This window comes from Protopterus annectens, chromosome 12.part0 (genome assembly GCF_019279795.1).
Source record: "Protopterus annectens isolate FY-2018-M chromosome 12.part0, PAN1.0, whole genome shotgun sequence".
Taxonomy (NCBI): Eukaryota; Metazoa; Chordata; order Ceratodontiformes; family Protopteridae; genus Protopterus; species Protopterus annectens.
In genome coordinates this window covers 1236533810-1236549805 of record NC_056746.1, presented here as the reverse complement: position 1 = coordinate 1236549805, position 15996 = coordinate 1236533810, and the positions used below count along the sequence as shown (strand labels likewise).

Sequence of the window (15996 nt, the reverse complement as noted above, 5' to 3'; positions counted from 1 at the left end):
AAGGAACTTGAGTCAGGAATCCTGTAATATCCATCAGGTTTTCTGGGAGCAGGAGGTAAAGAATCAGGGGCCAAGCTAGATTTCGAAAAGGCATCAACCATGTCTAGTATAGGAGGGATAGCTAAAGGCCTGTGCTGAGGCAGGAGTAAGAAATCCCTAAGCCTCTTTAGAGTAATCCCAGCTTTCCCAGCGAAAATACTTCCCACGAGTATGCAAGGATTCAACAAAAGAGAAATCTTCTGGAGGGGAGGCAGAGGGAATAGAGTCCTCTCTGCATCAGAATCCTCATAGGTAGATAAGGGTAAATCCTGGTCATCAGATGAAACAAATTTCAAAATCCTGGTCAGAGGAATCCTAAGCAAATTCAGTCCTAGGTCTCTTAGAAAGGGAAAGTTGGCTTCCCCTGATTAAAGTAATAAGGTCTTCAGCCATTCTTCTTTGTTTTTTAGGAATAGAGGCCTGACCATGCGGTCTGGGCTTCAGTTTTCTAGGCATGGTTCGAGTTTCAGGCCTTGAAGAAGATGGTGTCGGTTTAATGTGCAAGTCAGAAGGCCTGAATACACCCTCAGAAGCCGGTACCTACACAGCGGCTCTGGACCCATCCAAGGTAGAGACATCCACAGGTTCCACAGTTGAAGCATCTCGTGGTATATCAGACTCCAAATGGATCTCAGTAGATGCCTGCAAATCTGAAGTAGCGGGTATCAGGGGCTGCGAAAGTGCTCACAGAGTACCGGCGAGCTGGCGACTGGCTTAGGAGAAAAGTCGTTGGTAGCTTTGGACCTAGGTGGCCTGTCTTTATCTTTGCGTTATTTCGGAATGCCGGTAGTCTGACAGCTTACCGAAGACAAACTGAACAGAGTACCAAAATATTTAGAAGAGTAAATATACAGACGGACAGTTCGTTGCTTAAATAAGAGACAAAACCAACAGCGAGGTACATCATGGTAAGGGCCTAGACAAGGAATACAGTACGAATGAAAATCTTTGAGGTATTTGCTTTCCACAAGAAATACAATTATTGACTTTTACGGACATCGGTTTAGAGCAAGAAAAAGTTTCCCCAACAGGGTACTTGGCTTTAGTTTAAGACTTCGGTTCTGAAACTCAAACAAAAATTTCAGGAGTCTGCTGACTGGCACTTGCACACTGCTTCGGGCACCGCACGGCAAGAAAGACTGATGTAATGGCATCGGCTGTATGCTTTATACCCCTGACTACCTGACGTCATGGAAGATGAGACAGCAACCGACGGAGGACCCAAGACTTTGATAATCAGGCCGACTGAGGGCTACTGCAAGCAGATAACCCAAATGTGACGACTGCAACAGTGAAACACGAACAACATCCCCTTTTGTTGTTAGGTAGGCCACACATAGGATTTTCTAACCACCTTGGCAAAAGGATTACCAAAGGAGAAATTATTATCCACTTGGGTCCCCAAATCCCTTACTACATTTTCTGTATTTAGGGGACTACCACGTATGTATGTGGTAGTTCGTGGGTACTTTGTTTTTTTCCAAAGAATATGACTATGCACTTTTTGGCATTTAGCTTGAGGCCATGATTTTGACACCAGGTATCTGTCTCCGCGAGACCCTTCTGGAGGATGTCTGCATCAGCCGGAGTCAATTATGGCCCCCAGTTTGCAGTCATCTGCGAACTTGGTCAGCCATAGTCCTGTGCTTGCCTGTACCTCTGAGAAGTATATACCGCACAGGAGAGGGTCCCAGGACTGAGCCCTAGGGGGTGCCACTTGTAACTGGTTTAGAGTCTGACCTAGAGCCTGCAACTCTGACAGCGTGGGTTCCATCTGTGAGCCAATTGGCAACCCATCTTGTGACATAGAAGTTTACGTTCAGGCTGGTGAGCTTGTCTATAATACCAGAATGGGGAATGGTGTCGAAAGCCTTTACGAGGTCTAGGTAGGGTGTGTGGACCTACTTTCCCTTGTCTAAAGCCTTGATAACCGTCTCAAAGAAGTCCACCAGGTTTAGGAGGCATGATCTGCCCTTAAAGCCAAACTGGGTAGGGTCCAATGTTTGGTGGTTCCCAATGTTTCTGTTAAGGAGTTCATGATGATGCGCTCCATAGCCTTGCAGACCAGGCTAGTCAGGCTTATAGGGCGATAGTTCCTGGGGTCTGTTGTGGCTCCATCTTTGTGGAGTGGGATAATCGTTTCTGTGTGCCACTCTATGGGTACGTAGACTGTAGAGAGGCTGAGTTTGAACAGTGTGTTTAGGTGAGGGGTTATTTCATTTTGGAGCTCGTGTAAGACGCAGCCTGGGACGCCGTCCGGTCCCACTGAAGCTGTGTTTTTGGTTTTGGATAGGGCTGTTTTAACCTGTGATTGCCACGGCTCTACATTCTTCTATGGTTATGGGCCCTTTGGGGGGTGAGGTTTGCAAGAAACCTGTCTGCCAGAATGTTGGCAATATCAGTCAGTTCAATGTATTTTGTGCCATCTGCACTAACTCAGAGCGGATCTGACAGTTTCCGCCTAGGTTCTTCACAAAGCTAAAGAACGCTTTGTCGTCATCTTTGGAGTCCTTGGAAATTTTTCTTCCGAAGCTAGCCTTGGATGATTTTATGAGGGATCGTAGTTTCTTGCCGATACTGATCAGGGATGTCTTTCCTCCTTGGGATTTTACTCTTCCTTCACTAGTTTCCTCCTATTATTGTATAGCTTTTTTATGGCAGGGGTCGACCAGACTGGTTTCCTTTTCTTGGAGGAGTGAATCCTGGTTTCGGTTGGGATAGCAAGATCCATGCATTCTTGCAGGTGCTCAGAGTGCCTTTGTAAGGGATTCAGCAGCTTGGACACCATTGTCCTTTAGCAGGGGGGCTGTGAACCTTTCCACCTCGGTCTTAAGTAACGTGAAGTTTGCTTTTGAAAAGTTTTTCACGGTGGTTTCCTTGATTGGTGGAGGGGGCAGAATGTGGATATCCAGAGTGATTAGTCTATGGTCTGATCTAACCAGCGAGGGGTTGACCTCCAGTGTAGAATACCGGTTGCCCATGTTGGTGATGTCACCTCTGGTGGAGGTGTTTACCAGTTGATCCAGTTTATAAATTCGAGGAAGCGTTGGGCAAGGGAGTTAGTACTCGAGTAGTTCTCCCAGTTAATGTTTGAGTAATTGAAATCACCCAATATTAGGACGTTTGGTAGGACCTTCATATTTTCCAGCGTCTCCAGAAATGCGGAATGGGGGTCCTGGGTCATGGTGGGTGATCTGTAGCAAGCTACAATTTGAATTGCAGTTTTGCCTGTTAGTTGCACATGGATGATCTCCGAGGCATTGTGCTGCGCCACCAACCTGGAGGTGTGGGTATCCTTGATGAATATGGATACAACCCCGCCTTTTGTGTTTTGGTCTGGGTTCTGTGGCCGAAATGTATGGTACGAGTTATAGCCTGGTAGTGCTGGGATGCTCTCTGGAGCCTTAAACTAGGTTTCTGTTACTGCACAGATATCGATGTTCTCCATACTGAGGAGTGCCTCGAGTGCATGCATTTTGAGATTTAGACTTCTGGCATTGAGCAGCATTACCCACAATTTTTGGTTACTTGTGCCATTTACGGTGGTGGGCTTGTCTTTTGAGCCTTGCCTAAAAAAGGCACTATGGGGGCGGCAAAACCCTTGGCCAGTATTCGAAAGCCTAAGGTTGACAGGTGCAAGCCATCTCTTGCGAAGCAACTTGGCTTGTCGGGCATGTCATCCCAGGTGGACAGATACTGTATTCCCCTTTGAATGACACCAGAAACTTAGCCAATTGTTGAAACTGATCATGTTTCCATGTCCTGAGAATGCTGATACCAGAGACTTAAAGTACCACTGAAGTTTCCTCATATGAAGTCTTGCGTATGGAATTAGTAGAATCCATGAGGCCATGAACCCTAGGGCTTGCAGTATTTTTCTTGCAGATAGCTGGATTTTGGTGGCCATTAGTCTGAAGTAGTTTGTCAAAGTTTTTCTGGAGTAAGGAATGCCATCTGGGAAGTTGTGTTCAAGCTTGCTCCCAGGAATACAATTTTTTAGATGGGCACCCAGTTGTGATTTATTTTCGTTGAAGGTGTACCCCAGAGATGTTAGGAGCCTCTTACAAATGCCAGATGCTGAAGTAGCAATTCCTGACTGTCTGCCTGAATCAGGCAATCGTCCAAGTATGGGTAAATTTAAATATTTCTCTGCCTGCAGTATGAAATGGCTGGAGCCAGGCACTATGTGAATACTCTGGACGCAGTAGATATGCCAAAGGGAAGTGCAGTGTAGATATTTCCTGCAAGACTCCCTTATGGAGATGTGCAGATAAGCTTCTTTTAAGTCTAGGGTGACTAGCCAGGCATCCTTGGCTAGCACAGGAAGAAGCTGCTGCAGTGTAAGCATTCAGATTTTGGGACCACCAGGAAGGTGTTGAGAATTGACAAATCCAGGATAGGGTGCAGAGAGCTCTCTTTTCTGGGCACCAGGAACAGTCTGGAATAGAAACCCTGTCCCCTTTGCTCTATAGGAACAGGCTGAATAGCCCTGATATTGAGAAGAGAAAGTACTTGCTTTTGAGCCTCTGCATACTGGTTTGGAGGAAGTTCTGGCAACCCACTTGGGGATGGCAATGACTGGAAGTAGAATCTGTATCCCTGGGATACAATTTTTAGGACCCATCGGTCCTGGGTAATGGACATCCAGCTTTTTGCAAGCAGGGCAAGTCTTCCTCATAGCGGTGCAAGTACTTGGGCATGGCTGGGAAGGATGATAGACAAAAGTCATTGTGAGCTTTTTCCATAAGGGGGTGGTTTACCACTCCCGTGTTTGAGGTGGGAGCACTCCATTGTTTAGATCTTTGCATACCCTGAGACTGCAGTCTTGTTGGGCTGTTGCACCTGGGTTTGGACTGAGAAGGCCTGGGAGGGACTGGAAAGAACCAGTTTTCAGAAGGCCAGTGTCTACTGAATCTAGGTGGCTGCACCTGTAAGAAATCTTTAACAGTTTGCATAGATTTAGCTTCTTCCTCCATCTTTTTAAGAACTTCTGCTTTTGTGCCAAACGTTCCTGGTCTAATGGAGCATCTAGTAATTTTGCTTTGACATGGTCTAGCAAGATTTATTCCTTCAGCCAAGCATGCCTTCTCAGTACAGACCCAGTGACAGCAGCCTTGCAAGATGCTTCTAAGGCATCAAAACCACACTGCAAAGTATGTTTACTAACTAACGCTTGTAAATCTTTATTTTCTGTACAATCTGGAAGCAACAACATTTTTTTAGTTCCATGATGTGCTGCTGGTACTTCCAACACGTGAAACTGGCAAGTCAAAGTCCTGATGGCAAGAGTTGCAGAAGTATACACCTTCCTACCCCATTTGTCTAAAGCTATAGAATCCCTGTCTGAAGGGGTAGGGTTTTTGACTGTAGTAGCCTTAATGCCTTTAGGTCCCTGGGAAATAGTCTCTGGATCCGTAGTGGGATTCTTAAAGAGAAATTTGAGAGAGTCAGGTACTCTGTAGTACCAGTCAGGCTTTCTAGGAGCTGGTGGTAGAGTATCAGGAGTAAGACTGGAATCCATGAATACATCTACAATATCCAGGACAGGGGGTATAGCTAGAGGCCTGTGCTGAAGCAAGTCTAAAAATTCTCAGTCTCTCTTTGGACTGAGGGCAGTCCTGGCATTCCCAGTGGAAATGCTCTCAAGGTATGCAAGGTTTCACCAAAACAAAAGTCCTCTGGAGGGGAGGCAGAGGGAATGGAATCCTCTGCATCTGAAGCCTCACAGGTAGACAAGGGTATGTCCTGGTAATCAGAGGGATCAGAGTCCTCTGACTCATGGTCTGCAGAATCAGAAGGAAAATCAATTATTTGTCTTTTAGAGAGGGAAGGCTGGCTTCTCCTAATTAAAGTAATAAGGTCTTCAGCCATTCTAAGCATTTGCTTCTGTGGCATGGAAGCTTGAGAATGAGTTTTGGTCGCCGGTTTCCTAGGCATAGTGTGAACTCTGGGCCTGAGAAATTTGGTAGTTTTAATCAGAAATGGAGTGGTCAGTTTAATAAGAACACCGGAAGGTCTGAATACATCCTCAGAAGCCGGTGCCTGCACAGCGGCTCCGGACCCATCCAAGGTAGAAACATCTGCAGGTTTCATAGTCGAAGAAGCATCTCGCGGCATACCGGACTCCAAATGGGTCTCAGAAGAGGCCTGCAAATCTGTAGAAGCAGGTATCGGGCTATGAAAGCACCTCACTGAGTACCGGCGGACTTGCGACTAGCTTAACAGAAGTGTCTTCTTCAGTTTTGGACCTATGCAGTCTGTCTCCGTCTTTATCCTTACGTGTTTTTTTTCGGAAGATCGGTAGTCGGATGGCTTATCGAAGCCATTTCAGAATACAGCAAATGACAGCAATAGAATTTAGCGACAAAGATAGCCAGACGAAGAATAGTTAGAGCATTGAAAAGAGCACAAAACCGACAGCGAGGATCATGGTCTGGGCCTAAACAGGTGACGCAGTAAGAATGAAAATCTCTGTGACATCTGTTAGAGCAAGAAAAAAGTATCCCCAACGGGTTACTTAGCTTTAGAAGACTTCAGGTTTGAAACTCTAATAATGAAAATTTCAGGTTGCAGCCAACTGGCACTTATGAACTGCTTCTGCTTCGGGCTTCGCTCTGCAAGAAAAGCTGATGCAATAGTGTCAGCTGCATGTTTTACACCCCTGACAACCTGACTTCATGGAAGAGGAGACAGCATCAGACGCAGAAATCCCAAGACTCTGGTATTCAGGCCGACTGAGGGCTACCTGCAGGCAGATAACCCAAGTGTGATGACTGCCAACAGTGAAACACAAAGATAATCATATACATTCAGTGACTGGAGAGCAGCACTGAATCCCAGATACTGAAGCTCTTTGCCTTTCGACTTTTCCCGGTTAGGGGTCACCACAGTGGATCACCGGTCTGCAGACTGTTTTTACGGTGTCGAGTTGCCAGCCCGGTGCCCAAACTTCACAGAAGGCGCGCACACAGACGCACACACCTACCTGCTAGTCTTTAAAACTCATTCATCTGCAGGAAGGACATGCAGACTCCGCACAGAAGGCACTCCAGATGAGAATCTAACTGGAGAACCTCTTGCTGCGAGATGACGCTAACCGCTGCACCACTGTGGCCGACAATCCCAGATACTGAAGCTACAAGACAAAAGAAAAATCTTACCCCAATGCCACTGTGCACCTTTCAGATATTACAAAATGGAACACACACCCAAATTCTTCAGTTTATGTATGCAAACATCTTCTGTACACCTGATAGAAGGGTATGCATATGACAGTCTGCCTACCATCATAAGACTAAAACTAAATGCCAAGAAATGCATAATAGCATTATTTGGGAAGTCATCCATCCCTGGTAATTATTAAATTGACAACACATCCCCTTAGAGTTGACCCAGTAGTTAGTGACTTAGGGACACAGATAGTAATCTAGCCTTTGACCATCATGTGTCTACAGTAGTGAGGAAATCATTCAGTGTTGCGCAACGTATAACAAAGGTATGGCATCCAAGTCTAAGGAAATCATGGTTCTACTGTATTCGGCATTCATCAGACCTACTACTGGAGTACAATGCCCCCTTTGGTATGTACCTAACCAGGCATATCCCAACAACTGGAACATCCACAGAGGTTCCTCACTAAAAAATACAGGGCATAAGTAAAACTGTCCTATGCAAACCGCATCAAGGCCCTTATCCTAGTATTCTGTTTCCTACAGGCTTTTGAGAGATCTATGCCCGGCACACAGGGCATTGTCAGACCCCACTCTGATGGACCTCCTTCATATCCACAAAACAAACTAGCACAGGCTTTAGAACAGATAATTCTGGTGCATAAATAGGTCCTGCTGGAGCGATAACTATATAACCCAGAGACTACAGAGTCTACAAACAGGCTCCCCCCCATCCATGTGGAGCACAGTTCCTCCCTAACCCAAATGAAGTGCAACTTGGGACAATTGGATGAGAAACCGGAAATTCATCCCTGGTTTAGCACCTATGTCTGTAATGGACACAGGTAAGCTGTAAATGATTCACCTCCAATACCCTTGCTTACACTTATCAAGGGTATCAGAACTTGATATATTTGGGATGCATGGCTAGGCTTAAAAAGGCCCTTGTGGTAGTTAGCCTAGTAAACACCTATGAACTAATTAGTACTCTGTGCACAATAAATGTCAAAGTCAGTGCTTAAAGAAATAGAATTGCCCTTAATACTACCTTTCTTTTTACTGTCGTCGTCATCAATTTCTACATCCTTTTCCTCAACAGGTTCAGGTTCTGCCTCCTTCACTTCTGAAGCAGGTGCTTCTTCCGGCTGCAGTTCCACAGCCTCCTCATCCAGCATAAAGGGCTTCTTCTTCTTCTTTTTCTTCTTTGTCATGGTGGGATCAAAAATCATCTGTAAAAAAAAAAAAGGGGGGGGGCAATCGTTACCTTAGGGGGCATAAAAAGCATTCAAATCCAAAAATCCTAAAATCTTCTAATATCCCAGTGCAAGGGCTAGTTAGTCAAATTAGAAAGCAGGCCTACAACAGAGTTTGCTAACGAGAAGTGCACTACTACACAGGGTGTGCCCAATATCAAATGCAGTTTTATCTTACAGTAATTTTCTATTTATGAGCTTTAAATATCATTCCGATTACATGCACACGAAGTAGAAAAGATGGCCAAACACAGCTGCTCCAACTTTAGTCCTATGGTTTAAGTTTTAGTACCCATGATGAAAATAAATAATTGCAACTTACTATACATTTCAGTTTACTACAGCAACAGAATAGCTCAAGGGACAACAAAGTTAACCAACTTTAGAAAGAAAAAGGTCTAATCATTATACAATGTTTGTTGCACCCATTTCTGTGACCAAACTACAATCGTCTGCCATCTCAATTTAAAGTACAGTTGTGAAAGATCTTACCATAACAGCAGATGTCCTTCTTACTATTACAGTATTCTTTACTCTTGGTACATCCTGCAGAGGACAGCCTAACATTCGGCCAGTATATCCAAGTCTTTACACCTTCCAGGCATTGTATGTCAGACGCATGTCCTACATACAAGGCGCAAGGTACATGTGAGATGTATGATGCCTAATCCTCAGAACTGAACTGCCCTAGAAAAACCAGAGCAACCCCAGAGAAGACATGTAAATCCAGGAAACTATGCAAAACATGACCCTCTGCCAGGAAGAGCAACAGAAAGTAATAGGAGGCATACTTCAGTGAGAAGTAGGACATCTACTGTCATGGTAAGATCTTGCACAACTGTACCAAGTCCTTTCTTACCATTACTAAAGTACTCTTTACCCCTGGGAGAGCAAAAAAGCTATTGGAAAGTATGGGAAGGAGGCAAACAGCAGCCTTCCACAACCCTGTGAAGGATGGCCTGAAAAACACCCTGATCCTGGAAATGGCATCCAGCTTGTAAAGTTTGGTAAATGTGTTAAGAGAAGACCATGTAACAGCTTCCAAGATGGATCTAGTACTCAGACCCTTGGGGGAGGGGGGCACCAGAAAAAGCCACTGCCCTGGTAGAATAAGCAATTACAGAGGAGGAAAGCTACTTGGCTTGAAAAGAACAACAAGAAGTTGCCTCAGAAATCCAGGAGATGGTTGGCTTAGAGAGCACCAAACATTATCCTGGCATAAAATAAAAAGTTGCTCAGATTTCTCAATATGTTTTGTTTTGTCCAAGTAATATCAGAGAAGTTTATGTAAATGCAAGTAAAGAACCCTTTCACTGTCAGTCAGTGGAGAAGGTTAAAAAAAAATAAAAATAAAAAAAAGACTGATTCAAAGAAATCATTAACCCACTTTGGGCATTAAAGAGTGGCTACAAAGATGCCCAGTCCTCGTGAATAACCAAATAAGGATGAACCGCCATGAGTTCAGAGACCCTCTAGGCCTAAGTAAGAGCCACCAACAATACACTTTCCAAGTACAATGTTGTAGCGAAGAAAAAGCAGGCTCAAAAAGGGAACAAGTCATATTTTCAAGAACAAAATTAAAGGTCCCTAGGAGGAGGAGTAAACTTCCTTGAAGCCCTGATTTTAACACCTATGAGGAGAGGTTTGTTGCAAAAATTAGAAGCCAAAGAAATCCGAGGCAAAACATAGCTGACAAATGGACTTAAGATGAATATGCCAACCAGAATTGTGCAATTCAAACAAGGACCATAAGGACCTCCCACAGAAAAAAGATCCAAGATCTTGCTTGAGACATCACATGGAAAATCTCTGACTTGGTCGCACAGGATTTGCTAGCCTTCTGCAAAACCCAAAGCACGTCAACAGAAAACTGGTGCCTGAAAGGAATCAAAATCTAATCAACGAAAGTGTCCGATGAAGGGTGAACAAGTGAGGGAGAATGAGAGATTCCCTGTCTTGTGTAAGAAGATTCATCCTGTGAGGTAACACGTGAGAATTGCCACTGGCCAGGTGAAATAGAAAGGAGAACCAGTGCTGTCTGAGCCACAAAGGAGTCACCAACAAGATTTTGGGTGCATCCCACATGACCTTGTACAGGAAGAGAAATAGGCATACAGAAAAATCCCCTTCCAAGAAAAAGACATGCATCCACTTTCCAAACCAGAGGACGGGGCACTCAAACAGGACTGGGAAAGTTGTCTGCTCAGAGAAAAGCAAAAAGATCTACCCGTGGAGTACTCCACTGATGTACAACATCCAGAAACAACTCCCGTGAAGCATCCATTTGAGAGGATTTATCCTGGACCTGCTCAAAGAATCTGCCCCACAATGCACTATGAAGGAGTGTAAACCACTGAACAATCAAGTCATGGCAGACTGCAAAATCCCAAGCCTGAAGAAAGTAAAGTTGTGTACACTTACCATAAATGTAGATGGAGTGTATTCACTGCTGCAGTCATATTTTGGTTATCCGCTTGCAGTAGCCCTCAGTCAGCCTGATTAACAAAGTCTTGGGTCCTGCATCGGTTGCTCTCTCTTCTTCCGTGACGTCAGGTAGTCAGGGGGTATAAAACATGCAGCCGACACCATTACATCAGTTTTTCTTGTCCAAGATGTTAGGTGCCCCCTTAATGGGAAGCAATAAAATATATATACATATATACAAGGTTATACCTCCAATAAAAAAGAAAATACACCAAAAGCTTTTAAGCATACTAAAGGAGAGTAGAAGTATAGCCAAAAAAAAGTCAGGGGGCTGGAGGGAGGGTAACAAGGACTGCAACAGTGCATACACTCAACATCTACATTTATGGTAAGTGTACACAACTGTATTATGTTCTTTGTGTTTCACTGTTGCAGTCATCACATTTGGGAATTTATATAACATTAGGACCAGCTATAAGGCCCTGCAAGACTGCAGTGGCAAATGGTAATGCTTGGTGAATGTATGTACAGAACTTCAGCCTTTCTTAGAGGTGTCCCTACCAGGGACATCCTTGAAGCTGCTACCTGTAGAGGTAAGATGCAGCCCTGGCTGAATGGGATCCGATCCCCTGTGGGATAGGTTTTCCGTGGTGCTTCTAGCAGAAATGAATGCAATGGCCTATCCATTTAGAAATGGTTTGCTTTGAAATAGCCTTCCCCTCTGCCCCTGCAGCAAATGCCACCAGCAGTTATTCAGATTTCCTTTGAGGTTTAGTCCTGTCCAAGTAAAATCTAAGCTGTCTGTGCACATCTAACAAGTGCAGTATCTCTGCTTTGTTCTGTGGATTAGGAAAGAAGGTTGACAAATGAATGGACTGCTTAAGAGCCACACTGGATACCCATCTTGGGCATAAAGGAGGGACTGGTTCTGAGGGACACCCTGTCAGCATGAAAGATGAAAGGTTCCACTGCCATAAGGGCCTGTAATTTGGATACCATTCTTGCTGAAGTGATTGCTAAAAGGAAGGCAGTCTTCCAAGAAAGGAATTTTAAATCTGCACTAGCAGCTGGTTCGAAAGGAGGAAGAGAGTGAGTTTCTACAATAAAAAGTTAAGATCCCAGGGCTGGAGTTGGGGCTCTCCTGGGTGGTCTTAAATTTTTGGCTCCTCTGAGGAAATGCTTGAGGGGTGGATGAGAGAAGAGGGGAGGGTTCTGTGTTATAATGAGCCAAAATGGCTGAGGCATGAATTTTGCAGGAAAAATAAAGTACAGTTTTGTACCTACCATAAATGTAGATGTTCGAAGATCCACATTGCTGCAGTCCTAACACTTGGGGTAGTCCGCTGTCCAGTCGGCCCGAATACCAAAGTATAAGGCTGACGTCGGTCAAGGCGCATTTGTCTGACATCAGGACGTCAGGGTACAAATGCGCATGACCGACGTCATATCCTCAGTCTTTTTTGCCGCATGGTCCGATGCAGAAGCAGTATTGCGAGTGCAGGTTGGCGTTCTGAAATTTTCTGAAGTCGGAGTTTTAGACCGAATCAAAGTTGGCTAAGTACCCCGTTGGGGAATATTTTGGTTTTTTCTTGCCTCAGTATTTAACCGGATGTCAGAAAAAGTGAATAACTGTATTTCTTGTGGGAAACAGATACCTCATAGAGATTACCATACCTTGTGTATACCTTGCTTAGGGCCTGAGCACGACGTTGTTGGCTGTCGCTCTTGTGCTAGATTTAACAAACGCACTATTAAGAGAAGATTAGATTGTGCCAGGTTAGTTTTTGGGAAGCGTTGTAATTACAACATGCCGTCGGATGCTCCGACGCCCGCTTAGTCTAAAAAGCGCAAGGACAAAGCAGCGAAGTTTAGTGGAAGAACCGCCTGTCCCGGACGTCGGTTCTTTAGAGGGCTCGGTGGAGCCGGTGGTTCTACCAGAAGTTCCTTTGGATTCTCAGGGAGAGACTTTACTGTTACATGATGTGTCCTCTCAGGAGGTAGGCCAGGCTGAAGGGGCTTCTCAGGTAGCTGTTCTCCCCTCCCTTCCTAAGGTGGTTAGGCCCTCCCCTTCTGTTTCCAAGGCTTCTTCTAGAGGCAGGCCAGGGTCAACTTCAGTGGGGGTCTCCCCTAGTTCTTCAGGGTCTCTGCCTAAGAAACATATGCTTAAAATGGCAGAAGATTTGATTACTATGATTAGAGGTTCTATGCCCCCCCCCCTGATAAGAGGCCTAGGGTGGAACCTGAGCTTGAGAGTTTTGAGCAGTGCTCGGAGGCTTCTGAGTCTTGGTTGAAGACTTGCAGGAGTATCCTCCTTATTCTGATTCTGATGTAGATGATTCTACTCCTTCGGCTTCTCCTCCTGAGGATTTTTCTTTTCAGAGACTCTTCATTCCATGAGGGAGCATTTTAAATGGGAAGGTCAAGATTTCTCTGATTCCAGGAAAAGGCTTAGGGAATTTTTGTTTCTACCCCAGCATAGGCCTTTAGCTATACCTCCTGTTCTGGATGTGGTAGAGGATGTTTTTGCAGAGGCTTCCCTGAACCCTGATTCTTTGCCTCCTGCCCCAGTTAAACCGGATAGGTATTATAGGGTGCCTGAAGCTCATAAGTATCTTTTTAAGAGACCTAGGGCAGACCCAGAAACTGTTTCTCAGGGCCCTAAAGGTGTTAAGGCTTCTGTTGTTAAAAATCCTGTTCCTTCTGATAAAGAGGCAAGGGCTTTGGATAGATGGGGAAAGAAGGTGTATACTTCCTCCACTTTAGCCATGAGGGCTTTGAATTGCCAGTTTCACATGTTGAAATACCAAAATTATCTCCTTTCACAATTGAAGTCTAAGGTAGATGCTCTGGCAGAAGGTATTGAGTGTAAAGAGTTGCAGGATTTAGTTCATGTTTCTGAACAGGTGGGTAAGCATTCCTTGCAATGTGGTTTTGATGCTGTACAGGCCTCTTCGAGGGTGGCAGCCACTGGTTCTGTTCTTCGCAGGCACGCCTGGCTGAGGGATCAGAATTTAGCTGAACATGTAAGACAAGGATTTTAGATGCTCCTTTACAGTCTGATGTGTTATTTGGTGCGCCTGTGGAAGCAGTTTTAAAAAAAATGGAGGACAACGCTAAGTCTATGCAGACTGTTAAAGATTTTTTGCAGGTTCAGCCTCCAAAGTTTAGTAGAAATTGGCCTACTAAGGGGTGGACTTATCCTTCTTATGATTCTCAGTCTAGGGGTAGATCTAGACGTGGTAGGGGCAGAGCTCAAGGTTCTTTTAGGCCTAGAACAGGCAGTTCGCCTGCCCAGTCTTCTGGTGAGGGCAGGGGTCAGTCCTTTCGTAAGCAGACCCAATGACTTGCCTTTTCAGCTGCCAGAGCCTTCTCGTTTGGCAGCACCTTTGGGAGGAAGGCTGGCACTTTTCAAAGAAAATTGGAGTGTTATTACCCAAGACAAATGGGTATTGGATATCGTTCACCACGGTTACAGGTTTTATTTCCATACCTTGCCTCCTTTCAAAGGCATGCCAGACATTCCTCCTATACAAAGAAAAGAGGCTCACAAGCAAATTTCTCTGTTACCCCAGATAGGGGCCATTCAGCCGGTTCCTGTGCCAGAAAGGGGCCTAGGATTTTATTCTCGCCTGTTCCTAGTACCAAAAAAGGGGAACACGTGGAGACCAATTTTGGATTTGTCTATCCTCAACACTTATCTGGACATTCCCAAGTTCAAAATGTTGACGTTACAACAGCTTTTACCTCTGCTGGACAAGGATCACTGGATGGTAACTTTAGATCTCAAGGAGGCTTACCTTCATGTGCCTATCAGTCTCAGTTGCAGGAAGTATCTGCGTTTCCGAGCTGGAAATTCCCATTATCAGTTCTCTGCATTGCCCTTTGGCTTATCTACTGCCCAGAGTATTCACAAAAGTTCTGGCTCCAGTTGTAGCTTTCTTCAGGCTAAAAGGAATACAAATCTATCCTTACTTGGACGACTGTCTGATTCTGGCTCAAGAAAAGGACGAGCTTCTTCAGCATCTGGAATATGTGATAGCAGTGCTAAGATGCCTGGGGTATTCTGTGAACGAAATAAAGTCCAGTCTAGTACCCTCTCAAGACATGTGCTTTCTGGGTGTGAGACTGAATACAGCAGCCCAGATGGCCTTTTAACCCCGGACAAACAAAAGAATCTTTCCCTTTACTTCCATCAACTATCTCTTCAGTCCGGCTGACTGCAAGGACAGTCCTTCAAGCCTTAGGGTTCATGGCATCTTGTATTCTGGTGCTTCCCAATGCCAAACTGCATATGAGGAAGCTACAATGGTATCTCAAAAATGTATGGACACAGCACTGCCAGGATTTGGACACTGTCATTCCAATAATACCTTGCATTCAAAAGGAATTTTTGTGGTGGGCTCAGGAATGTCACCTAAACAAGGGACTCTCTGTGACCCGGCCAGAGGCGAGTCAGATTCTAACGACAGATGCCTCAGACATAGCTTGGGAGCTCATCTGAATGGAAAGTGGATACAAGACAAGTGGCCTGCCAGACTACAGCATCTACATATCAACATGAAGGAGATGTTAGCAGTCCAGTTTGCATTAATGGCTTTCAAGGAGTTACTTCTTCCAGGGCAGGTGTTGATTCTAACAGACAACACAACTGTCATGTGGTACATCAATAAGCAAGGGGGAACACATTCTTATCCTCTATGCAGGCAAGCAATGATTTTGTGGGAGACTGCGCTCAGCTTGCAGCTAACTCTTCAGGCAAGGTTTCTGCCAGGAGCACAGAACTCCTTAGCAGATGTGTTAAGCAGGCAAATCATGGATCCCCACAGTGGAAACTGGATCTCCATGTATTTCCAAAATTGACAGTGTCATGGGGAACTCCAGACATAGATCTGTTCGCTTCTCCACTAAACCACCAGCTGCCAAAGTTTTGCACGAAAAGGTTTCATCACACAGCTTGGAAAGTGGATGCTCTTTCGTTCAGTTGGGAAAATCTTCATGTGTATGCCTTTCCACCTCTGCCTCTCCTCCCAAAGGTACTCCTAAAGGTCAGACAAGACAAGCCAAGGATGATTTTGATAGCTCCAGATTGGCCTCGGCAACACTGGTACCCA

At 45.0% G+C, this 15996-nt stretch overlaps 1 protein-coding gene across 1 annotated transcript in view; it reads right to left on the bottom strand.

Moving 5' to 3' along the window:
• Positions 1–15996, bottom strand: part of EIF2S2 (eukaryotic translation initiation factor 2 subunit beta) — a gene marked incomplete in the record, with an annotated part of 541218 nt that overhangs the window by 495045 nt on the left and 30177 nt on the right. Inside the window, 1 exon segment of the mRNA XM_044090251.1 lies at positions 8257–8437. Coding sequence (XP_043946186.1) covers positions 8257–8437 — 181 coding nt within the window.